Here is a 27,007-nt window from a genome sequence, read left to right as displayed (position 1 = left end):
GCTGGATGGGAGAAGTTCGGCTGGCAGAACAACGCAGCAAGAGGCAGGGCCTGTTTGCTCAACTTAAATGAAATGGAGCTCTAAAGCATCCCCAGGGTTTGGATGGAGCTGCAATTTAATATGAATGCACCAGGCACAAACCAGAGGCTGCTGAGCCCTCCACGTGCAGCAGCTGCGGTGCCCACGCGTGGACCCACGCTGCTGCCTTCCCCGAGGGCCCTGCTGGCCCTGCGCAGGACGAGGCAGTGGGAGAGCCCGGCTCGCCATGCTTGTGCCAGCAGCAGGAGCACCTCACCCCTGCATGTCCCTCATGGAGGGAAGAGGAGGGAAAAGGCACCTGCGGGGTGGCATCCCCCTATCCCTGCGTGGGTGCTGGAGGGAGCCTACACGCCTGCACTTCTGAAGTCTAGTGAAATCCATTGCACCCACAATGCATCACATGCTGCGAGGGGATGTCCCTCTCTTGGAGAATATCCTCGCCGAAGCCCATATAGACAGCGCGATGCGAGCTGAGGTGCTGCTGGCCAGATAGCCATGGTGCCCAGAGCCCTCACCAGGGTGGGAGCCCGCAGGCCGCCCGCGTGCTGCCGTGGCACCCGCCGCACCGCAGGGCCGAGCCTCCCAGCACAGCACGGCCTGGGGCTCCTCCAGCCTTCGGCGCAGCCTGCGAGAGCTCGGTCAGCCCAGCCCCAGCTGCGGGGATGAGAGCAGCCCGTGCCCCGTGCTCAGAGCAGGTAGGGTGTCCGCAAAAGGCTAGAGCTCCTGCAAGCCTGGTTACCAGCACTGCCCATGGCCGGGACAGCGTGGGCAGGTGGGGGAACCGAGAGGCGGGATGGCTGGCAAACTGTCTGTACGGGCCTTCTAAGCTCTCCGTTACAGTGTGGACCACAGCTCACATATAGCTGAACATTTTACACCTTAGCAGCACAAGAGAATAAGCGAGCCCCTGGCACGCCTGCAGCTCCACAAACTGCTCTTGGCTGTGGCTGGCATGACCGCAAGATGAAAAAGGCCCAGAAGAGAAGTGCACACACTCCTTCTCCACAGCTGTATCTCCCCTCTCCAGCCCTGCCATCTCCAGATCATTGCGGTGAGCTGCAGCCTGCCAGACAGCCGGCCACATCTCCCAAGACGTGCTTAGGCCCCGCGGGAGAGCCAGCGAGTGAGCGGCCTCGCAAACAGGGCTGTCCCCACGGGCAGACACGCTCGGGGCGCTGGGCGGGAGCGGGACACCGGCTCTCCGCTCACTAAGGTATTTCACCACCTGGATATCTGCTGTCTGCCACCTGGGTATCTGCTGCCTCTTGGAAACAGCAGGGAAAGGTGCGCAAGGAGGAAGAGCTTCAGCCCTGCAGCTGCATCTTTTTCCCAGCTGGCTACTTACACTGACACTCTCTGGGGGCTCCGGTTTTGCCGTCTGCAGCCTGCCAAGGCTGGTCATTGTAGAGCGGAGCACACTGCTGGCAATGGGCTCCTGCTGTGTTGTGCTTGCACATGCATTTCCCATGGACCTAGTAAGGGGAAACAGAGCAAGGATCACTCACAGCAAAGCCTGAGGAGTCTCTGGGGCACAAGGAGTGCCAAGGTACAGGAGGCACCCTGATAGCCCCACATGATGAGGTGAACTAGAAGGAGGGCTAGCACAAGGCCTGCCTTGCTGCCTGCTTCAGCAGCTCTGATTTCAAGCAGACTCCTGAATGCTGGGGAGATGGGCCCCAAAGGGCTGCAGAAGCATCAAGCACAGCCCAGGGGCATCTTCCCAGCCTGGAGAGTCATCATGTTGTTATAATCAGCGCTCTGAGTCCAACGGGGAGCAACCAGCACAAGCTTTGGTGGCAAACTGCCCTGCAGCGTTTTCTTTGCAATACAGTTTTGTTGCTCAGGGCCCCACTGGAGCCGAAACTTCTCTTTCTCAACAGATTTTCGCTGCTGTCTCCTCAGCGTCAGAAGCAAGTGGTACAGATGAAACTTTAAAATCGACCTGGAAAGTCCTTGCAAGACTTTTAAACAGCAAGGCAAACAGCAAAACCTTTCAAAGACTTTTCACGCAATTCTCTCCTGGCTTATTAAAATGCTGGGATCATCAAGCAGGCAAGAATAGGATACAGCACAGCGAGGCGGCCGTGTGCACCGGGGTGCAATCTGACAGGCCACCGAAAGCAGCTCAGCTAAAAGGGCAAATACTAAACCAGCAGTTTGCCGCACTATTTTGGCCTCACGGTGGATATTAGCTGGTCTGTTTGGCTTGGCATAGTGAAGCCATCTATATTCTTCAGGATGGGCTCACTTAGGAAAAGAATAAGAGGAAAATGCAAAGGAAAAAAGACAGTCTTGCAGCTGACATATTTAGTTCTCAAGAGGGCCTCATACTTTCAATTTTTCTGTCAGGCCACTTCCAAAATGTTCTTCTTCCAAACCTTCAAATCCCCCCCTCTCCTAAATTCACACTCTTCAGTAAAACTTGCCTTTCTCTTGGATCTTTCTTCGGTCCACACACAGACAAATGTTTTAGAGGTACTTTATATACCCCAAAGCATCCAGCTGTATGGAAACATAAATCTGTTCAACCCACCTGGATCTTGTGGACATCTCATGACTGAACCCCAAACACTTTTACGGTGGCTGTGGCAGGGTTTTTTTGCAAAGCCTTTGGCTGTTCAGTGATAGCTGCTAAAAAGCCTGAACTGTGCCTGTGCCCAGCACAGTCCCTTGGCTCGTTCCTGGGTAGAAGGAGCCACAGCAAAACCTGGTGGGTAAATAGGCCCGCTGTAGCCACAGCCAGATGGGCCTTGAGCACTTCAGCAGTGGGACGTGGAGGAGCCAGTGGGAACTCAATCAGTCAGCATCCCGGCGGGAGCTCGGTCAGCAAGCGCCGTGCAGCATTATGACACAGGGCTGCGATACCGAGCGGCACCTATGAACCCCTGAAGGATGATGCATCCCAGGGCACCGGTGGAGAGCGCGGCCGCCTCCCCGCTGAGGAGCTCGCTGGTGCCACGGCAGAAGCACACCGAGCAGTGCAGAGCCAGAGCAGGGCGATGGAAGTCAGACCTCAGCGCTGCAAAAACCTTGCCTCCGCTCCTGTACTTGTTCTCTTTTAATAGCATTGTAATGATTACCTCCCGAAACATCTCTGTTTTAAATCCCTCCATCCCAGCTCTGCCTTATTGAAGAAAAGTCTTGATTTTCCTCTGTCTAATTCCAGTAAGACAGGAAAGATCCTTATGCAGTGGCAGCAACAAAGGAACCAAGTATTTGCAAGCGTTTTCTTGTAGCCCATAAGCAGGCAGGTATTTATTTTCATTAGAAAGAAATACCACGACAACTAAAAATAGGAATAGACAGAAGAAGAAGTAAGAGAAGGAAAAGCGAAGCAGCGGCATGCAAAATGTCAGTGCTAACAGGCTGCCCGCACCTGGGAGAAATTCATGCTGGAAAGAGCAGTACGAGGCCAGACACAAGATGGAGGTGCCCTGCGAATGTTACATCATATCAGAGAGCAACGGGGAAGCCGGGAATGAGAAATGCAGCTAAAAAGCAGGGGCTGCCGCTCTGAGGGGGCCCAAGGCAGAGCTGGGAGCCACATACCCGGCCCCCGAGATGCCTCGGCAGCTCTGCATCTTCCCTGAAGTAGAATTTGACCCGTATGCATTGACAACAGAGAGAGCACTTTTCCCCTCCCTTTTCATTCACCTCAATTTACATTTAAGCACAAGGCGTAGCCATTTGGGGTCATTTTAGAGCGTCACTAAGTACACAAACACAATTCCCCATGCGTCTCCCCGCTTTAAGCATTCGCACGGCTCAACTCATTTAGGCAGAAAATCCTTTTCATACCATTTTTCATTTTGTCATGAGGTCTTTACATCCCAGTTCACTTTCACACTGTTTCCCGTCCGAGCTTGACAGCCCCGTCGCAATGCCAGTCATTAGCGGCCACAATGCAAACAGTGTTACAAAAGTTGACTTGTGCAAGATAAACGAGCCACTGATTTCTATATACAAAGACAGTTGCTAGGGCATGCTTCCTTCCATGGCCTTTTGTTGCTAAATTATTACCTTCCAATGCTTCCTTTCAGATGGCAAATACGTGTGTTTTCTTGCTCAGATCTTATAAAATAGTTTCTCCCCTGTTTGTGCTCCAAAATGTTGCACAGTGAGAAAGAAACGCTACATTGAAGAAGAAAGGCACTCAAGTCACCTGTTATTTATTATTCCATATTACAAGAACTCACTATTGTATAGCGGGTTCAACACAAATGCACAGCAAAAGAAAGTCACGGTCCCCAAAACCTTGCAGTCTAAGCAGACAGCCTAAGTAGCCGTGAGGGACTTTTGCTTTTAATAGACTTTCTTGGAACTGCTAAAATTGTAGTTTTTCTCTTTTTCTTTCATTACTTGGAAAATGGACACAATATCAGTCCAGAGGAAAATCATGTCATTCACACTGGGTCGCTAATGACAGCTTTAAATTAACCTTGCACTCAGACCGCTGGGAGCGAGCTCTGGAAGCTGTGCTTACTGGATGTTGTTGGTATGCAGTAAGATACGCTGCCTCTAAGCACTGGGCAACCGAATTTATGCATGACAAAATTCTCATCTCCTGTCTTGTTCTTGCGAAGTTTGGTTGTTTCTGGGTGTGGGGAGAGGGTGTCTCTTTTTTCATTCCTGGTACAATAGGCATCTTGTCGGTCATTCTGGAGAAGACCTTCAGCATCTTTTGATGGCTGTAGCATGATAACAATTTATAACAGCCACTGAGTTGGCCATATGGGAAGGGGGAAGAATACTCATGCTGCCTAATGATAGAGAAGTGCTCTTTCTTCCTCAGGTTCTAGTGTCCCATTTCCTTTCTTCAGAGCAAAGGTGAAATGACTGTATCATATTTTTAAAACCATCACTGAGGAAAAAGTGAACAAGGGAAAGAACAAAACCAGGCTGCTAATTTGTTCCTACTCCCCGTGCAGGACAGGGAAAAGATACGTGCCTGGCAGGGCAGTAAGGCTGCTTTATCTGGAAAAGGCCGGACGCACGCCAGTGTGTGTTGGACGGATGGTTTGGGAGGAGGGGAAGGGAAGGAAGAGCAGCTGCATGGCCCTGACAGCTCTTTTCTGCACACACGTAACCAGGGCAGTCAGCGCTACACTACCCACATGTAGCACCTTGGCCATCATTGGGAGACAGCCAACGTCCTCCTCAATCTCTCTGCTCTTCCTCTGCAGCTCATGAAGGGGGAGACCCCCATACAGGGCAGGAGCCCAGCTATTGGTTCATGATTCACCTAAATATTGACACTGCATTTCCAGCTCCCAAGGAACCCAAAGCTTTCACATATAAATTCCTTCCTTCTTTATTTAGGACTAGTAGACCTATAAATATCTCCACCTAAGCCCTTCTTCCGATCTGCCCCATTCCAAAAGCTGAAACTGTCTATCTCATTAAGCGCCTTAGGCTTCCTCTGGTGTCGCCGTCTGCTTTCACAGAGACACACGCACACGCAGAGCGAAAGCTGCTGTCCTCAGAGAGTCCGTGCTGGGGAGGGATGGGTGAGCAGCAGCTCTGCTACACTCTGCCCGAGCAGCGAAACTGGGCAGAGGGCACAGGGAGCTCCTGTGCACAGGGAGGGACACAGAGAGCCTCTTCGAGCATGTTCCTGGCTATTGCTTTTTGCTCTGGAGACTAACTGAACATTTTACTCCCCAAAAACTAGACTCCCAGTGCAAGATGGCCACACCATCAAGAAGCATTCGTATCCTGGATGGCTACTGATGTGCCGAGCTGAACTGGGCCTGCTGTCCCCACAGTTCATTTCTTCTCTGCCAAATCCCCATCTGGGTGGCAGCCACAAGCCTCCACCTACCTGCACCTCACTTTGCTGAAGCATTTCTGCCTGGCTGCTGAGTGAAAGGGCTAAAGCACTTCAGCTTGCTTGGCGAGGACTGTCAGAGACCTCACAGGTCTCCTGCTTACTCCCCAGGCCAGCCAAACAAGGACAGCACACCTGGTTCTTTTGCTGGCCAAGCAGGAGCTGAAAACAAGCCTGTAGGTAGGATTTTGCCTCTAGGATGAGTCCAAGTAGGGATTTAAGAGAACTTACACATACCTTTTTTTGGAAAAAGCCCTTTTTGGGGAAGATTCAGAAAATTTTGAAATATGATGGCAGCTCCGTAATTTTGGCAGTATCCTTCAGGATGGTTCCAGTGGGAAAACGCACAAAAACTATGTCAAACTTTATAATAATACTGGAAAATGCAAACACATTTCCCAAATTTTACTGTCCTTGATTTTACAATCAGGTTTCTGCAGTAACCCCAGATATATAAGAATGAAATCCCCATATCAAACGCGAATAATTGACCATAATTCTTCAGAATTATCTTTTAAATAAATGGCCTTTTCAGATTAAACTTATGCTCCCTCTTTGGAATGTTCCTCTCTTCAGAAATTTGACTTCTTCTAGCTAAAGAGTCCCAGTTTCCACCATCCTCTATGCACACAACTATATTTTGATATCATCTTGGAAATAAAATAATGTGATAATTTAAAAGGAAATATCACTTTCCCAACCCTACAGCAGGGCTCTGCAGTGAGCTGTGGGGCTACATGACTTTGATGCTGGCTGATCTCTTATGGGTCACATAGAGAAAACTTTAAGACATAGTCAGATGAGTTAAATCTGCTATAAAAGCTTCACCTTTGGGACTCTTGCCACATAAATATTTATAACGGGAGTTTAATTCTTCAGTCCCCTAGGAGCTGGAGCTGGGGCTTGCTGCTATTTCTTGCTTTGTTTTATCAGCGTGATCTTGGCCTTTGATTCTTTCCCCCATCATTCCCAGTTACCTATGTGCTATAATTTCCACAGCTTCAGTCATTCCAGAAGTATATTTGGCTGCAAGCTCTGTTGTAACTCTCAGCAGTGCTTTGGGACACGCTCCCATGCTATTGTATCACACTGAAATAATTCCAGGCAAACAGATCTTTTCAAAGACTTTCATTAAGGGAACATCTGTGAAAACTGGAGTAGTGCTACTTGAAACAGGCGTATCAATCATAGCGCTGCATGCTTTCAAATTTGTATATTTCCAAGATGTTGCAGGACTAGTTCTATTAGAAGAAAAACATGCTGTCTGCTTCATGTTTGAGACCATAATTTAACTCACAGGAGAATTCCCTGAAGAGCTGGATGGATGCCAGACTTCTTACCTCTAGTAATTGGCTTACATTTTTATGATCTTCCCCTTTTTAACCTTACTCAATGCAATATGTTTAGCTGCCCTGATCTTCCCCACCTTTCCTATGTCAAGAAAGCCAAGATGAGCAGGGAGGAAAACATGAAGAGGGCCCAGCTCAGAGACTGAAGCAATTTTCTGCTGTTTTTCTGCCAGCGTGAGATCAAGCTCCAAGGTCTTGCAAGCAAAGTTTGGACTCTGCTCATCTCAATGGCAAATGCTTTGGTTGCCATCATGCCTGTGTTTTCTCCAACAGCTTGGTAGCTACAGGACACATCTTCAAGATGTGGAAGACCTGAATTTTGGGTCTTTGTCAGTCCCGAAGGATTTGAGCTCATGGCTCTTGTGATGAGAGCTTCCTTGAAACCAGAGCCAAGGGTTTTTATTCAGAGATGTGTACAGTAAATCACAACAGAAAGCTTCACCTTTGGGACTCTTGGGTTTTGGAAGAGCCAAAACCCAGCTCTCCTGACTCTTGGCCCAAGATCTGACTCAGTACCTGAGGTCCTCCAGAAACAGCCACAACCACAAAATCCTTACAGCTTTCAGGGAAACATCTTCCTGTCTGTTATCAAAACACCTGGTATTCATCATCTTCTAAATATTTTGTTATTGCTGGTTAGAGTTTGAGGGTAGAAGAGAACCAGTGATTTTCGTTTGCTTCAATCAGCTGAAATAAACAAACTTAACTGTGTAGTAGCTACTTCTGCAGCCTTGAAAGAAGGGGGTCCTGGTGGGCCCTATTGCATTTTAAACCCAGGCAGAAGGAAAGCAGAGCTCCTCAACTGCACCTGGGGACTACCTCCTTTTTAGAGATGTTTGGTTTTGCTTGCTTCTCTTTGAATTTATGGCATCACATGTCAAACACTATGCTCAGATCAAGAAACCACGGTGCCCCTGCTGCTTTTAAACCCCGGGCCCTTGCAGCGCGGACGCTGTTGAGTGTCTACATACCACGTGGAAGACGCCGGCGGCCTTGACGGGTCTGAAGCCGGCGACGGGCACGCAGTGGTCCGCGTGGCCGTTGCAGAAGCAGCTGCCCTTCACGATGAAGTCGTAGATGGCGAAGTGCAGCAGCTGCGGGGGCGGCGGCGGGCGGCCCTCGGCGCGGCAGGGGCAGGCCTGCCGCTTCAGCAGCCGCACGCGCAGGTTGGTGATCTTCAGCTGCTCCTGCGCCGCCGCGCTGTACGGGTCCTCGGCCGCGAAGGGCGGCGACAGGGCTCGGTATATCACCTGCACGGAGACACCCGCGGGATGAGACACACACAGAAAGCGTGGGCAAGGTTCGCGGCAGCACCTAGGGCTCCCTGAGGCGTGCAAAGCCCTGCAGTGCCCCCAGAATGTTGCCATTAGCTGATAGCAAAGGTTGTGGCCTGGCCGCCACCATTGCGCCTCGCCGCTGCGAGAGCAGGCACGTGGCGCAGAGACGGGCCTTCCTCCGGGCAGTAACACAGAAGGTAAACGTTTCCTCCCCTCTCCCCCTTTCCCAAAGTGGGGCATTTCTTTAACAAATAAAGCCTGGGTTTCCAAATATTTGGCGCCTATCAGTCCCAGGCTGCTTCCCATGGAAAAGTGATTAGGTGAGGCGATTAGTGACAGCAAGTCGATAGCTGAGAGGACCCAGATAAGAGAGAAAGAAAAGTTGAGGGCTTCTTGAGTTTAAATAAATACTTATCAGCCACCCTTTATTTTAACTTCAGTTGGATGGAATAGGTAAATATTAGCTCAAATTGAAATTTGAGAGCACTAGACAAAAATAACTAATTTTCTTTAAGAGGTTTATTTAAAACTTGTTGGCCTAGGTGCCTATGGTGTGAAACCATGAACAGCATACATTTCATTTAGCTACCACTCACATAAAATGACATTTCTTTGACACAGGCATCTGTCACTGGTGCCTTTAATTTACGGTGCACACTTTAAAGATAGTTAGGTTGTTCTTCACTGACCGGTTTGAAGGCTGGATGAATCCATAATGTTATAAATAGATGCCAAGGGGGTCAAGTTGTGCAGAGCAGCTGGGGTGCTCCAGAGTACCCAGAGGGATGGGAAGAAAACTTGATTTAGTGAATCTCGTAATCGCTGGTGCTCAGGCATGGGAGCTGCTCTGCTCTTACTGACGGATGTGGTTGATCCCTTTCAGCTAACGACGGCTTCCCTTTAGTTTGGCTGGGATTCACACACACTGGCGATAGGCGCTCTTGATGCGCCGGCATTGCCAGCGGCCTCTCCCGGCCCATGGCTACGGGCAGAGCTCCTGGCCAGCACCTGGCTGCTTTCCACAGCTGCCAAGCCCCAGCCCGGGGAAGTTTTGTCAAGGCCTCGAAGGAGATTTAGAGCTTTTCCTGTGTCTGATCTGAGTGGTGGCAGGGGGCTTTGTGCACCCTGCACGCCCACTGAGTGTGGTGGCGATCCATGGGCTGGCACCAGTGGGCCTGGACACACTGCTGCCCGACGCGGCGCGTGGACACGTATGTCATGGCACAGCGGCACCTGGACACGCACATCTCAGCACAGCAGTGCCTGGACACACACATCATGGCACAGCGCGCTCGGACACGCACGTCAGGGCACAGCAGCACCTGGACACGCATGTCCCGGCACAGCGGCACCTGAACACGCATGTCCTGGGACAGGAGCACGTGGACACGCACATCAGGGCACAGCGGCACCTGGACACGCACGTCCCGGCACAGCGGCACCTGGACACGCATGTCCTGGGACAGGAGCACGTGGACACGCACGTCAGGGCACAGCGGCACCTGGACACGCACATCCCAGGACAGCGGCACCTGGACACGCATGTCCTGGGACAGGAGCACGTGGACACGCACGTCAGGGCACAGCGGCACCTGGACACGCACGTCCCGGCACAGCGGCACCTGGACACGCATGTCCTGGGACAGGGACGCGTGGACACACATGTCACGGCGCAGTGGCACACACGGACAAGCTGCCCGTGCCATGGCACTGCTGCCAGGTCAGCAGCAGCTCCCACAGAGCTGCTGCATCCTACAGGGATGTGAGCGTCTGGCTGCTTTTCCCTAAAGGCTGCCCAAGGGGGAGGAGGTAGCTGGGAAGATTGAGGAGGACAGGGTTGATGCTGTGGTCCTTGTGTAGACGTGCTGAGTCTGATGAGGGGTACGGATAAGTAGTAACGCATTTCGAAAGGTCTTTTTTTACTTATACACAGTCTTTTTGGCTTCTCTAAAATTAAGAATATCAAGCTGATCTGAATACAGCCCCTAAAGGATACACACGCCAGGCCCTCCACATCTTCCCAGAGCTGGCTATTTACCCAAGCTTAAATTAATGCAACGCAGATTACATTGACTCCTTGGCGGCTCTGTGAACACAAGATGCTTTCAGATACGGAAGGAAAATTCCCTGGAAAACATCCAGATTTGAGACATTAATTTCCTTTTAGTGGGGATGATGGAAAATGCCAGGCTGAGAAATTTTAGTAAAAAATTAGCACTTTGGATTCCTTGTGATTGCATAAATGGCCTCTCTGAGAAGCCCTTTGTTCTTCCTGATTCAGATCAGAGCGGTGAAGGAAACACATACATGGGAACCAGATACAGTCAGAGATTTTCTTCTCATCATTTGCAGTTGCTCTTATTTATCCGGACACATGCACCCCATGCACATCTCTGATGTTTATAACTCTAGCAAAGGCAGTTGGGGTGAGCAGATCAGCAATTTTGAGTGCCTTTGCAATTGGAGAGTTAAATCTCGGATGGATGGAATTGAGGGGGAGTTATGCTACTGGTTTCAATGGAGACAGTATTCCAGCTCAATTCCTAAAATGTTGCAAACATTTCTTTTTATGGCTACTTGGAAACAGTTGATGCTAAACATGTTCCCTGCCTGTAATTCCCGGTGGGTTACAAGGAGCAGCTTCTCAGCAGCTCGTCATGGCAGCTCCATATCGCTCCAGTGACACGCAGCTGTCCTGAACTCAACTTGGTGGCTTGGCAGCCCCAGCTCCAGAGCCCCTTTGCAACCTAAAGTAGTGCAGAGTAACAGACGGAGTCTGATCCCAGCACAAATAACAGAGTCAACATCCCTCAGCTACTGCTAGATATATTTTCATAAAATACAAAACAGTTATTATGACACACAAAACATGAACAGCAAATCTCTGCCCTGTCCCAGTCAATTGGACTGAAGCCCCCAGAGGCCGTGTAGCAAGATCAAGAACATGTTTCTCAGCAGGATTTCCTGGCTAACCGCTATGATTTATCCCATCCCATCTTAGGAATAATCCTAGCACAACAGTCAGGTCACACTGTCTTCATACATGAAGCAGCTGTTATAGAGCTGCATCTCTACCCTACCCAGAACCCCACGTGCAGAGATGTTCAAAAGTCAGCGCTTGCACTTTTACCTCTGCTCTCGGCAGCTCTTCCACAGGTGGGATGGGCCATGGGCTACAGCATCCTGTCCACAAAGGCACTGTGGTTTTGCAGAGCAAAGCTGGTTGTGTTTTTATACCTACAGTCCTTCTGCTGGCAGCCCCTGAGCACAGTAATCAGCCAGGCTTCTGAACCAAAATATTGTTTAATTTTAACCGCACAGAAGAAGCATTCAAGCAGGATTTGAGGAGAACTTACAGCCTATATAGACATTTATCTTGCCTACGCTGTGTGCCTCACCATGGCTTTTGTAACCTTGCTCCCGGTTTCTGCATCTCTGTCCCCACTGCAGGCAGGTGCCCGAAGAGCCAGATGGGCTCCCCGTGGCAGGGCTGTACTCGAGGGAGCCCAGCAAGCTCCTGTGTCAGCACTGCGTCCCCATCCCTTTTCCCCAGGCTGGCTCCACGGGAGGCTGCGCGGACGCCTCGAAGCCAGCACTTGTCAGCAGCCTTGGAAGAGTCGTCAAAACAACCGCTTAAAGCGAAGTGACTAACCCTGAGCCACTGCTTCCTCTTCCCGACAGCTCTGCAAAGACCTCCCGGTTTAGCTCGCCAAAACAACACTCAAAACACGTGTCCATGGCCCAAGCGGCCGGGACAGGAACCCTTGGCAGCAGCTCCACAGCTGTGGCTGGAGTGCTGGCTCACTAGGGTACATCTCAATTTTTCGGATATTTGAGGCAACTGCTCTGGCAGCTGAGAAGGGGCAAACACAGATTCCCTCACACCTCTCCAAAAAGTCTGTGCCTGAAGACTTAAGAGAAAGAAAGTCAATTGCTCTCCATAGTCAAAAAGCCCTGGGAAAGGTCCTGCCACAGAGTGCTACCAAAGTTACTGTACTAAGCAAGGAAGATGTTGAGTTCAATGGGTAGAAGAGAACGTCCTTCCTGACCGTCCTTAAAACCTGTATTCAGCGAGCCTCACTGGATGGCTCTTAAAGCCTCTGCCAATATGATACTAGGCCAAAATTAAGCATTATAACATTTGGAAGGTGATGTGGCTTCCCCTGGTAGCAAGTGGGCAGGACAAGTTGGGAGGACAGCATCTTTATACTAGCAACTGCCTAGTGAATGCATTAATGCATGCTCTTGTTTTATAGAGCTAGAAAAACTGTAAATGCACAACTCTCCTGTGCTAGACATGCCAAAATGCTTCCTATCAAAAACACATCTTCATTCCCAGCATTGCTACCTCTGTTCTGGTCTCCCTCCTCTGCTGCACCTGCAGCATTTCTCGGGGTAATCCTGCATACTGTTCCACATTGGTGTTTCCTTTTACCGTGCAAGAGTCACATTCCTTCCACACTATCTGGAATTTTACTCTGTTGGTTCTTGTCTCCTATAAATGTGATGTTTGTATGGATCAATGTCAATACTGAAGTGATTTAAAGCTTCCAGAAGGATTTTCTTCTTGGGAAAAGACTATCTACGTAGCCAAATACCCTGGACACCACTTGCTGTGGCGCTCCTTCCTCCCGGTGCTGATCAGGAGAAGACCAAGCGCTGCCTCCCCTAGAGCACCCTGCACACACTGCAGAGTAAAAATACCCTGGTTTCCAGCCAGGCCGCTCCATCTGTCTGTGCTTTGGGCACATCACAACATAGACACCCTCATAAATTTTCACAGTATTTCCATTTCCTTGTGTGCAGTCACGAGCAGCTTTCGATCTGTTGATTACTTCACTTTTTCTTTTCTTTTCTCTTAGTGGCGCAAGAAGCCTTAGCTGTTCACCCTTCCCCAGACACAGAAATGTAGCCCAGAATATAAATAAAACAACGTCCATGAATGTGGTGCACTCAAGTAACCGCTTGTACCACAATGACCTCGATTTATAAATACATAAAAGTCCCTTTGCAAGAAGCACCCTAGTATGTTTACGCTCAAAAAGTAATGAAAGGGCAGCTTTATATATATATATCCACAGTGGGAAGGAAAATGCTAATGAACGATGCTGAGAACACAACAAAATAGGCTCCAAGGTCAACGCTGCCTGAAGAAGTCAACAAACCCAATGAAAGATTTCCCACTAGCAGAGCTTTCTACATAGGTGCGTCTTGGACTGCTGAGCTCCTGCCAGCTGGAGTTGTGGGCGACCAAACCTCTTGCCATGAAACAAGGGACTGCAGTGATGAACGGGGTCCCTTGGTTTGCAGGTAGCCACAACGGCCATCCTTACTTGGGTTCGTAAAATGACAGCAGAAATCAATGCACGGAAGAGTGAATAAATGAACAGGTAAGTGAATAAGGAGACCCACATGGAAACAAGCCAACAAGTGAGCAAAATGACAGAAGTAAAAGTAATAACTAACTGTGAAAGGCATAGCCACACTTTGTTTGCTTGCAAGTGAAAACCCAAATGATAGCATGACATGAAATGGTCCATGGTTTCTTTCAGAAGGAGCAAGAACACCAAAGAGAAGCACAGACTCTGCCCTGTATCGTCTAACCACATCCATGAAAATGCATCTAAAATCCCTCAATTAATGTGATCTATTTATAATAGGGACTCAGTTATTTGGCTTCTAGGCATTTACTAAATTCAGTACTGTTTCATTTGACTTTTGCAAGTAGTTTTATTCACTTTCATGCATTTTACAGAGAAAAGGAAAAAACTCCTGTAAGAAAAAAGGATGCATGGTTTGCTGTTTTCTCCAAATACAGTCAGCTAAAAAAATGCAAGGCCTGCGTCAGTTTATAAGAGGAAATGTGATGTCTAGGTAAGTGTTCAACAGAGATGTTAAGATTTGCATTAGGAGCCTGCAGTGTTTGTTGGTATGCGGACACTAAATAAATATAGCTTAAATGGCCTGTATTATTAGGCTCTGTTGAATCTCCGTGTCACTGGAATCTATCTGGTTTATTTAGCACTTGTACAGTGCTTTCAAAATGCGGGCAGTAAAGCCCGTGGTGGAGCTCTGCCAGCACCCTGGTCTCCTGAGAAATCTCCCTCCAGTCCTCAGGCCCTGCCCCCAGTTGAGGCAACGTTGCTCACATCCTGCTTGGGTGAGATAGATACCCACATGGGGCAAAACTGAGCGCTGAAGCCCCCCGGTGGGCTGAGCTCCCTGCGTATCCGATGCCCAGCGCCCGTGAATGCGTTTCCACCTGGAGATTCCAGCAGGATACAGCAGTGCTAGTGCTGGGGTCGCCTTTCTTGGTTCCTGCACTTCCCCCAGAACTTAGTCGGGGCTCTGCAGCTTTGCTGCTGTCCTTGAGCCAATTAAGCTTCCCTCCTAATAGATGTTAAAGTTAAAAGTAATCACTTGCCTTGCTGAGAGTTACTGAAAGCTCACAGGGGGCAATTAGGCTGATTTGTAGATATGAGTAATTTAAAAATAATAGTAATGACACAACATGTGTGTGCCCACTGGGGCTTTCTATAATGTTAATCTGCCACAATGTCTGCTTTCAACTTCCATCCAAGAAACTGCATTAGGAGCAATAAAATAATCATCACCGTGAAAGCCTAATTAGGCTTTTATTTTTTATTTTGTTTTATTTTTTTATTTTTCACTTGCAGAGGGAGTCAAATCTAAACGTGGCTGTGGGAACTGAGCGCCAGACAGGTACTCCCACTTAGAGGAGCCCCACACCCACCCATCCCTCTTGCACCCTCTTTCAGCAGGGCTTGAGTGCTGGGTCCCACCTGCCCCTCTGCTAGTCCCCAGCTCTCCAGAAGAGCCTTGGAGCTGAGACCGCTCCCTGCTCATCTCCCTGCACCTTTCCTAAAGAGCGGTTGAGCCTAAAACCCAACAGCACCTGAAGGAAAGTCTTGTTGTACACAGGAGGATGGCAAACCTTAGTAGCTAACAGCCACTTCGGCTTAGTGCCGTAGCAGACCTATCTTAAGAACCACAAAAGTGAAATTTGGACCATGATAGCTGGGATAAAGCACGTGGGTGGGATTACACACATGGCATTATCAGCTGTGCTTCCTACCAGCATCTCACCAACATTGTACACATCAACTGGTCACTGCCATTATTTCAAGCCAAGCACAGCAGATCTTAGTTGATACATGCAGGGAGCATGGACAGTCCTATTTGCACTGTCATCTGTGGCGACCCTTTTTTACAGCAGGTAAAATCCTCAGGCACAGAATTCATATGATTTAACTGGAATTACAAGGCACTGCCAGGAGCAGAGCTCCCCATTAGCCATACTCAAGTTCTAACCACTAGCCCCGGTGCTGATAATAACCAACCTATTTCCTCCCAACATATGTCCCCTGGAAGACAGAGATATTCTATAGAGAGATTTTTATTGTCTTTCAGATTTATTACTGAAGTCTCAAATCTACCTCAGTATTTACTTCCCTGGTTAGGATGTTTGACACTGAATTTCCAGGGATTCTCTGTGCCAGTGTGGTCAATCTCTGTCCCATTCTCTCTTTAGCTCCTCTGAGAGAGGAGAACAGTGTCTGCAGAGGAGTGTTTCATTTTGTTAAGGTTAGTGTCATGTTGAAATATGACTTATGCACTTACACTGTGTGTGTATCTGTGTGTCTGTCTGTTGACCCCTCCTAAAATCTTTCAAACTGGCTAACCACATTTAATCAATATATCTTTAAGAGATTAAGCTCTTATAATCTTAATAAAAAGTTTTGTTCCTTACCAAAACCAAACCCAGTGAACTTCTCCCTCTATGCTGAAGGCTTCTAGAACCACAGTGCCGCTACCCTCTACTGATAAATGGCTGCTTGACTCACTTGATGCACTATCCCACATGCAGAGCAGAAGAGCTATTGAGAGAAAAACCCATCAGTAGCAAGATGCAAGGTTAGTTGCAATGATCCTTGGCTAAAACAAGACTTTGGCAGATGCTTTTTATAATTGACATGATGTGGGAAGTTTGTAAGCTGAAATTGGTATCTCCCACAAGCTCCTCTAAATGTATTTCTTTATTTGTCTGCTTTATTTGTTGAAATAGACTCTAGGGAAGGGTCCCACTTTTCCTCAGGGAAGGGCCTGTGTATACACAGTCACAGTGTGCACTTTAGTATCATGGATGAGATGAAGCGGCAAGAGGAATTGGGGAACATGACCTGCTACTGCAGAGAAACTTAGACTTGATGACTTAGGCATAAAGAAAGCTCTAAGGGCACCATGAGCAAATGCAGCTTGGCTTTCAAGACACAATATGAAACACTCCTCTATATCCGAACGCTCAAGCAATGGCCATAGAAATCTGCTACATACGACCAGCAGCCATTCAATGAGCTCACCAAGTTGCTGCAGAAATGACACTCTTGTGGCTGTTATGGCTATTTAATGTGATTTGATAAAGGACAACATTGGGGCACATTTGGCTTGTGCCTATAGCTCTTCTGCTATTTTTTACAGCACATAAAACTAGAGAAACAATGTCACATCTCACCATCCAAGAGTTACACAGTCTTACAAAGTTTTAGAAAAGGAAATCCAGCTGTTTCAACAAAGCTCTTTCAAATAACTGGTTTTAGTGGATGCTTTGACAGATTAATTTATACCAATACAACTAATATAATTTCAGAAACCCAAGGCAATGTTCAGCCCTTTTCCAAATAACTGACCGTGCAAGAAAAATTGTTACTAACACACGGAAGCCAACAGGTGAGTGGCTGAAAGAGGCATGAGGAAAACCTGGGCAAGCCTTGGGATCTCCCCAGAATCCCTGGCATCTCTGTCCAGCAGCTCTCAGACGTGAGCCAACTTCCCAAGCGCCTTTTGAGATCATGCTACACAATCTCATTAGATGAAAATGAAACACTGCTAGGTCATGCCTGCTTTCATTCAGACAATGATCACAGAAGTAATATTCTTATCACAGAAATACCTCTCCACTGAAAACAGCTCGAAGCATCTGGATTTCTTCCTCTCCAATTAGCAATGCTGCTCCAAGGACAGGTAGCTTATTCCCACAGTGGCTTTATTTTACCTGATCGCTATTTTCTCTCATCAAACCCAGACAGAACATTCAATTCATTTGTTCATGAATCCTGTTGGATGAATGTTGCCATTGGATATTCACTGTGATGGAAAAATAATGATTAAGATGTTCTTATCTTTGAAATTTCTTTTTCAAAGCCACTGTTTTCAGAGCTGCACTATCCTGCCTGGGAAAATGAACCAGCACATTTCAGGTGACAACGTGAAGAAGTCCTGTGGCCTATCAGTAAGAAAGACAATATTTAAATGCTTTTCCTTGTAGCTGCCCTCTTTTCTCTATCCCCACAGAGATTGATGGGCTCAGCCATGGTCTGCCAGCAGTACCTGCTTTGTACAGGGACGCCGAGGAAAACCTGGAGCTACACCTGAAGAGCCAGAGAGAGAAGTGGCCTTGCTTGTTCACAGGCAGTGCCCCGAGGAAGGCTGGCTCGCTGCCTGGGGCCGCAGCACAACCCCCTGGGCAGCTGGGGAGCGGGGCACACCGCCGTGCAGGAGCGCCGCAGCATCGCCCGCGCTTCCTTCAGCCCGAGGGTAGCTCGCTTGGAAGGACCTTTTGCGACTGCTCTTGTCTGGGATGAAAAGACTTTGTGTACATGCGTCTGGCTGCTTGCTGCCGCTGCGTAAAGCATTCGCTTGCCTGGCACTGCACTTAATTTTGGGAGAACGATACCTGTCTGATTTACATGCAAATAGGCAGAGTCAAAGAGGCCCTGAGAAACGGCACTCCTCCCCTCTCAGCCTGCTGCTGGAGAGCTCAAGCCATGGCGCGCAGCTACGGCGATGCTGTTTGGGACACTAACGCCTTTTCTTCTGGGAAATGTGGCCCAGGCGGAATTTGAGGATTTCCCATTTGTCTAGCATTTTGGATGTCAATAGACTGGAAATCTCATGCAAATATCCATTGTGTATGCACAGATTAAGTCCACAGAGCACGAAGTTCTGAGTCAGAACTTCTGAGATGCATCAAGATTCACTGTGCTTCCCAAGAATACATTTGTAACCAGAGGAATATGGCAGCCCTGCTTTACAGCCAGCAAACGGGGAGCTGAATAAGTGTGCCAGTCTTCCCTTTGTGCCAACAGGGAACAGTGGAACGAAGCAGTGGGGTGCAGTGCTGGAAGAGAGCTCTGGCTTCGCCACTGAAATCCCACAGCACTTTTCTCAGGGGAAGCAATAGTCCTGCTAACAAGGCCAGGTGCCAATTTAGAGAATTAAATTCTGCCTACCCAAATTCCTCTTGTTTCATCTGGGTACAGTGCTCTTCACTGCCTACATAAGGACATAAGTTTGAAAAGGACCTCTTGGAGTCATGGCACCCATTCCCTCCCATTGTAGCTGGCCTACAATATATCCCCTTTCATAGACTGGCCAAGCTCCCTCTTAGGAATAATTTGTCTTAGCTGATCCAGCAGCTCCAATCTGCAGTAGTTGGAAACTCTCTGTTCTAAGCAGGGGACTGTGGATCCGCGTTATTAAGCGTTGGCCATGCTCCATCCCTGAGATGGCTGCACTTCAGTAGCTGGCCAAGCAGAAGGCCAAATCCCAAGTGCCATAAGCAGTAGGAAAGGAAGAGAGAAAAGGAGATGATGAGACCTTTTTGTCAGCTAGTTGCAAAAGGATAATTGTGTGGAGGATCATTTTACTCTGGGGAGAGTAACAAATCATCTCGTGCATGCCCTGGTCCTTCTGAGACGCTGGGTGCCTGGGAAGCCCAGCAAAGGGACTCATCGGGGCTCTGGGACTGCTAGGGGCTTGCCACAACCTGGCCCAGAGGCTTGCTGGCAGCATCACCTTTGCTACTCCACGCACAGTAGACCTAGGAGAAGACTGCCCCACTGTGGGTGCAGGCTCTGAGCGCCGTCCAGTGCTGTGCTGGCCGGCGGGCACCATCCCGCTCTGCTCTCGTGACCCGACGCCAGGGGGAATGTGCTTGCTCAGCAGCTGGCACAGCCCTTGATTTTTAGGTACCTTCATCATTTCATCAACTCCAGCCTTAGTCTGCTTATGTCATCCCATTAGAAATCATCATTCTTCTTCTTTAGGCTAAGGAAATAGGGGACCCCTCATGCAGGTTAATTCAGTGAGATAACGCAGAGTGATTCTCTGCCTGGCCATAAACCGATCACCACCGGCGCCCATCTGAGTAAGTAGCTCCTTCGCATGCAATGCTTTTGTGTAACACCCAACAGGGAGCATTTTCACAAAGACAGAATCATCAGGATGCTCTCCAAAAATTTTCCTCTACAAAAGGCACTTTTACAACATATGGAGATGGCATTTGAAAACATGGGGCCTTGGCTGCATCCTTACCTGCCCTATGCTCCGCTAAGACCAGAGAGCAGCAGGAACCTCACTTTCCTTGCAGCCAGTTTGGGCTTTTATTTCCTCTTTGTCCAGATACCAGTGACAGAGAACCATTAACAAAACAGTTCATATCCCTCTCATAGTCTGAAGTCTAAGTCTCTTTTGAGGCTGCTCTTTGCTATTTGCAGTTTCCTTGTGGAGTCCCAAGTTCTGCAAGTGACTGAGCTCAAATCTCCCATGCCCAGCAGATCCTTGGAGCTCAGATCAGTGGAGGTTCAGGCCCAGTTAAGGATACTAAAAAGGTGGTAGATATGCTTAAAGCCAAAATTAAGACAGGAAGACTTTCTACGCTGCAGCACAGTGTGTCTATAATCCAAAAGTAGGGCTTCCAAAATAGAAACCCTGAGTACCTTTAACTGCTGTTTGTGTCAGCCAGTGCTAAAATTGCTCCGTGTCTATTAGGGCCAAACTCCTAATTAGCAGGACGCAATTTACTTTTACTCTACAGAGTTATTTTCAGGTAAAACCTGTATGGCTGGTGTGCAAATCCCTAATGAACAGAGACAGGCTGCATGAAGTAACAACACACCACAGAACATTGGAAGGTTTTCTGCTACAGGAGACACATGAGATCAATAAAATGCTTAGTAAAACACACACACACTGCAGTAAAACAGAAGCATGTGATGCTTCAAAAGTTGGAAGCATGTTAGCATTTGTTGCTGGAATATTTTCAAGCTGCAAATACACTTCTCCTATTAACAGAAAATAGCAACAATGGTTGACGTCTCAAAGTGATTTATTAGCAGTATTCTGAATAGATGAACACTCAAACAAGTTACTAATTTACTAAAATCTTGTCAAGGAGACTCTGCTTCAGTAAGTTCTTTTATTGCGGAGTTTGCCTAAATGGGGACACTCAGGCGAGCTAATCTGAATTGACCACAGATGGGAATTTAAAGTGAATGAGATAATTGCATTGCAGAGTGGACAGTCACTCTCACTCATAGTTAAAGAATTAACATCTGCTCAGGGCCCCATGTAGACGAGCCCTTAACAGTGACATCTAGTCAAAGATAATTTTAAGATTAGCCTGTAAAGGAAGAAATATTAACATGATCCAAAATATGGGAGGGAAGATAGACCTTTTTGTATACTAATAAAAATGGTGTTCTTATCTGAGCCTGAGGCTGCAAGATTTTGTTTCTGCATCTTGTTTACTTAGATTGGATTATATTTGGCTGGTGAATCCAGTTCTGATTTTCCTCGCAGTAATATGGCTCAGGGGTAACACCCTGAAAAACTAGAATTATTCTGGATCTGTACCATACTCATATGACACAGGCTAAAACTTGGCCTTATCCCTGATAATATAAGGCCAGCATTTAGAGGCTTCTGCCTGGGCTAAACAAACTTTTGTCGTGAAACAATTAATTCACTAAATTAAGCATAAGGGAAGTCTTCAGTGACCCCTTTGCACACAGCTGATCCTAAACCGTTCCCTGACAGGGAAGAAGTGTGTTCTCCCCTTTACAGTTTTGCAAGCTTGTTCCCTCCCACTAGCAGACCTTTAAAGTTTGCTGGAAACCCAAGTGGTTGCACTGGCATTTACTTTTCCTTCATCTTCTCCTTTTCCCACTGCTCCTGCATGGAGTTCCAGTCAGCAAAGTCCCTAAGTACATGCCTATAAGTATGTGCTTAATTCCTTCAGCAAAGCCTTTAAGACTAAAACTAGAGCATTAGTGTATTATTCTCAAAAACCAGTGCATGGCTGTGACTAGATTCTTCTTTTGGCCCTTTACATCAAATTCCATGGTAATGTTATGGAAAAAAAAAGTATTCCTAAATTATTCCTTGCAATGGTCATACTGCCTGTTTCTGTCGTATCCCTTGTGACATATGCTTTCCCACATTTTGAGCACTATCCATACATTGGTTAATCAGGCACGTGTTGCTGCCCATCACTAAAAAAAAGAAAATCCCTGCTTCCCGTTGTTACTGGATGAACATGAACACTGGACGAACACTGTGTTAAGCACCAGGCATTCCTCTCCTCCTACATTGTACTTGTAGGATTTGATCTTCCCCCAGGCTATTTTGATGTAAAACAGGAATAACTTCAGCATAAAGCAAGAGGAGGAGAAGATACCTATTTTGTGCTGGGTGGATTCAGCCTCCTTGCTTTGCATGGTGAACAGCTGCTGAAGAAATTCCCTCTGGATTTTCCCTTTCCTTCCCAGCCTCACCTTAGGCTGTTCACCTCCAGCTCACGCCTCCCTCAGGGTGGTCCACTCAGCTGCATCCAAAGAGGATAACTAGGCCCAGAGGTACGTTTCCCATTTGGGAAAGGCATCGAAGATGGGTAGAGACCCATCAAGTCACTGCAGAGACCTTGTGTCACTGAGATCAGGAAAAATGAATGCTAGGCATTCACCCCTTTTCTGGTGGTAGGTCCCATGCAGATCACTTTGTCAGCATCCCCTAGCTCAGCTGCCAGCCCTAGCCTCAGAAAGGAAAACATGGAGCTGGCGTATCAGAGGAAGAAAGACGAAAAGAAGCTCCTGGAGCTAATTCAGCATCTCTTGTTTTTCCATGAGCACTGAGCTCTGGGTCTTTAAAAAGAATCTAGAGGCTTGGCATCGTGCTTTTTGCAGTGTCATAAATCTCTTCAAAATCAACATCATGCCCAAGTCGCAACGAGGGAGGGTTTCTGTCATAAGAATTAGACCAGACATCTGAGGAATGACTCATAATCATATGGGGCTAGAGAAATGCAAAGAGGCTGCTGCTTCTTTTCTTAAGAAAAACAAACAATAAGAAGTGAAGTGGATGCTCGTTTGATTCAAATTAAGACACGAACTGTTAAAAATAAGCCTCAGGTCCCTGTGCACCAAGAGCTGTTGAGGGTGAGTAGCCGCCTCCCAAGGCCTCCTGTGAGTTTTTCCAATGGCTCCTCCATGACCTCTGGTGCCCATGGCCCGGGGGTGCCAGCAACATGCACGGACCCGCTGTTCAGAATCCCGTGAGCATGACTCTGGGCCTGGAAATGCCCATGTGGTGTTGAAATGTTTAAAAATGGGAGAAAATGATATATGGGTGGTGTGATACACAGTTTGGAGCACAGGTTATACTTACATCATAGAAAAAAAAATTAAAAAGAATTCCAGTAGCACTTGCAGAATTTATGTTAGCCTTAAAAAAAACTGGGGCAAATGAACTGCAATTAAATAATAGCTTTCAGAATTGGATGTTTTGAGATGACTGCATATTTGAAACCACTGTTTCAAGTGAAATTACTGTTTCCATATGTCTGAAATGAGGTGCTTGCAGAAGTGGGAGTAAAGCACTGCATAACTCCAAACAGAACACAAAACTCTGATGTTTCTTTAGGTGAGATGTGTGTTGCTATTGGCAGTTAGAAGTAATTGCTGGAATGCAGCACACTGTAATAAATTACATGTGATATTTGCTAAGCATGCATGCTTGCCATCTGGTCACCAGAAAGTTGCTGTTATTACTTTGCAGGTAAATACAAGTGGTGTTTAAGTATAACAAACTGAAGTGTGCCATATACATAAAATCTTATAAGCTCCAGCCCCTTGTACTCGACATTTGTTTAAAGCCTGGAATAATTAAATGATCCTGACTTTTATGGCTTCTTTGTAATAGCACAAACCAAAGTGAAGCCAGAAGAAGGGATCCTGCTGGAAGGGATCCTGGAGGTAGCTCCATGTACCTCCTGCAGGAGGTAGCCTATTTTGCAGCGAACTGCTGTAGATGCAAAACCAAACTTTCTTCCTTCTTGAAATAAACACTGGTTTCTACGTAAGAGTCTCAAACCCACTGTCCCCACACATGGCAGCAACCCCTGTATGAGTTGGCCCAAGGATGTTGTTTCCACAGGTTCTCGCCAGACACACCCCTCATCCTGGTCTGCACCTACTTTGCAGGGGTGATTTAAATGAAAACTGCATCAGGGTGTTAATTCTATGGGACCTAACAGGAAAAAGAGAGATAACTGCCCTGCTTTATACTCTGGATTCTGGTCTATAAGAAAGATCCCTGGGAAAGCTGAAAAGGGACAGCGCAAGTCAGAGCCCCCCAAACATGCCCTGGTAGTTGGCCAGCAGGTCCAAAGAGCAAGTGGGAGAGGGCAATTCTCCGATGCTGATTGCTACAAATTCCCTGCAGCCTGCAAAGTCCTGCACTGAATCGCAGATCGGTAGAGCCAGTGAGACACAGGGGCTGGTGGAAATGCTGAGGGTCTCGGAAAATCCCTGTGGGCCACGTCCTTTAGAACCAACTTTTTAGCGGGACCCGATTTCCCTGTGAAGGAAATTTTAGTCTGCTCTTCTGGGTCATGAGAGGACAGAGAGCGAAGAGGAGAACAACCTTACTTAAACCCTTATGAAATAGCAGTCCTGGACCTGTCTGACAGCTCTGGAGAGCTCTGCTGGAGCCTGCTGGGGCACAGGTCGGCTTCTCCCAGAGCACGACGTTGGCTGCCTCCCCGGGGCTCTTCCCCAAGAGACGCAATGGGGTAGCCAGGCATTTCTGTGGCGAGTGGTTTGCTAACCAAATCAAGGATAAGGGTGACTCCAACCGACAGGCTGAGGGCGGGAAGCCACACAGATGCTTCAACAGGTGATTTTCCTGGGACGTGACCACCAATCTCCAACAACAGGACCTTCACCTCAAAGCAAGTAATCAGCAAGGACTAAACACAAAGAGCCAACCTAATTCACCATTTAAACATGCCCATTTTTCTAAATTTTACCGGGGGCAATTTTAAGTTTCATTGAACTTTTAGCTAAAGTTCATTAAACTAAGCCACTAGAGGGAGCAGCCTTTAAGATCCAGAGGCGGTCCCTGGAGATGCCTCACCACGAGTGGGAGTCTAGAGAGCAGCCCTAGGGCCACGGGCTCCTGGGAGAGGGTCCCAACACAGAGTTTAGGAGAAAAAAGGAACGGGCATTACCTGCAAAGGCTCCAAGCATGGAACTTATTTCCTGCAGTCTCTGATATTGAAAATAAGCTGATTTTTCACAAAAAACTTCTGCTTTCCTTCTCAGCAACTGTGATTTTGTGCCATTCTGCATGTAGATTTCATGCAAGAATAAGTGTAAACATAATAAATAAATAAATAAATGAAGTATAAGGTTCCTTAACTATCTGGTTAATCTGGTTTATGCAGAACTACCTATCAGGGTAGCCAGAAGGGTTTTTGGCTGGTTGTATGCTTACCTCTTGGCGATGGCCAACCGTATTTAAAGGGAATGTGGGGACCCCAGGCTTTTAAATTTTAAAATTTCTAAAAATGCTAAATTTATTTTTTTTTTTAAGTTTTGTAGAAAGCGCCCGGGATGATCGCGAAGCTCAGAGGAGGCACCTTACCTCTCCTCCCGTGCAGGGGAAGGGGCTGGAGTATCTGGAGGTGCAGGCGGCCCCCCGGCGCGCCACGTCGTCCTCCAGCCCGAAGGTGGCCGAGCAGTTAGCGGCGAAGTACTTGTAGGGCCGCCAGGTCCTGCCGAAGTCCTGCGAGCGCTCCAGCACCATGGCGGCCGGCCGCGGCGACTTGAACACCACGATCAGGTGGGTGAAGTAAAAGGCGGCCTCCAAGTCGAGCCGGATGGTCTCCTGCGGGGCGCTCTGGGCCGACTGCCACCACGTGCGCGGGCGGCGGAAGGGCGAGTCGGCCATGGCGGCGGGCGGGTGGGCGAGCGCTGCGTGGGCGCTGCTGCAGCGGCCGCAGGCCGGCGGCGCGCAGCTGCCCTCGGCCGCCTCGGCATAGGCGCAGAAGGGCTCGGGGGCGCCGGTGCCGCAGGCCGTGTCCGTGCGCAGCGCCCGCCCGTGCGCCAGGTTGCCCAGCCGCGGGTTGCAGGCCTTCTCGCAGCGGGCGCCCGCGCCGCTCGCACCTGCAGGCAAGAGGCCAGGAGAGAGGTCGGCGTGGTTCTTGGGGGTGGCCCGTGCCCATGCCGACATGTCGGGACACAAGGCGCCTCTTCTCCCCACCCTCCCTTCCCACCCCACAGCCCCACGCTGCAGCGGAGCTCAGGATGGCATCAAAATCCCGCCGCATCTTTTGGGAACGCATTGCCGGTGGGCACAAGGGAGGAAAAAAAACAAAGGGAAACACAGCGAAACAAAAAAAGATCCTCGGTTGGAACAGCACTGGCAAACCGCCTGCAACCAAGTCTCTGACGGCTGAAAAAAAATGCATTAGCAGGGTCAAAAATGGCCATGGGGCTCAGGGTGAAACTGAGCACGGTGACTACCCCTGGCGAGCTGGGGTGACGAGGAGGGCTCCTCACCTCTTCTCTAACAAGTGGAGCTGCCGTGCAAGGCCGTTCTGACGAAACATAACTGTTCTACGTGGGAAAGAGGAAAAAAAGGGTGGTGATGACTTGGATGCGGGCAGAGCGAGACCTCTGAGGTGCATAATGCTGTCTTTATCACAGGGCCAGGCCAACATAGCCCGCTTTGTGCACCAATTATTACGGCTTCTTCTGAGCATTTTTTTCATACATCCAAAGGTCATTTGAGTTTAGCATCCAATAAATCCTTTCTGGGGGCTTTATTCGTTTTTTGTCTACAGTGTCATAGTTGCAATTAAGCGATATTATGCACGAGCAGAGGCTAAGCCTTTGGCATGTGACAGATTTCCCTGCGCCTTCTGCTTCTGAAGGGAATACGCACTGGAGACAAAACGTTTCTACCACCAGCAATTCAGACAGGTTTTCTACACGGATTATTCAGAACAGATGTGGACCACTACTATTTATGCCCTCATTAGAAAGCATTACTAAGGCCAGGCTCTGGATTTCATTGGGTAAACAACCCAGGGAAGTCTTTAGGGAGCAAAAATACTTGGTGAAATTAGTTTCCTATGCCGATAAAAATATGAGGGGTAGAAGTGTGTCTGAGATGATGTGTATCAACTGTGCTGAATACTTCTAGAAAAGTAAACAAATATAACTGGAAAGTTTATATAATATTGCTTTTATCTCCTGAAGATCCTTTCCAGAGAATTGTGTAAACATTAACTAACCTACACCACGCTCCTGAGGGGTAGGTAAGTAAGGACTATTATCATATTATCAGCCAGGCTTGCCACAAGCTGGCTTAAT

General features: G+C 48.2%; 1 protein-coding gene across 1 annotated transcript in view; it reads right to left on the bottom strand.

Annotated features, from left to right (window-relative positions):
• NTN4 (netrin 4) overlaps window positions 1-27,007 on the bottom strand; it is a 42,046-nt gene that overhangs the window by 13,464 nt on the left and 1,575 nt on the right. The window contains exons 2-5 of the mRNA XM_088532948.1: window positions 26,192-26,196; window positions 25,275-25,795; window positions 8,187-8,465; window positions 1,385-1,511 (exon numbers count right to left, since the gene is read on the bottom strand). Of these exons, the coding sequence (XP_088389074.1) occupies window positions 1,385-1,511; window positions 8,187-8,465; window positions 25,275-25,795; window positions 26,192-26,196 (932 nt within the window). The remainder of the gene's footprint in view (window positions 1-1,384; window positions 1,512-8,186; window positions 8,466-25,274; window positions 25,796-26,191; window positions 26,197-27,007) is intronic.

This window comes from Tinamus guttatus, unplaced genomic scaffold, assembly GCF_059628265.1.
Source record: "Tinamus guttatus ecotype Peru unplaced genomic scaffold, ASM5962826v1 Tinamus_guttatus_pri_ptg000472l, whole genome shotgun sequence".
NCBI lineage: Eukaryota > Metazoa > Chordata > Aves > Tinamiformes > Tinamidae > Tinamus > Tinamus guttatus.
This window is presented reverse-complemented; position numbering and strand designations above follow the sequence as displayed.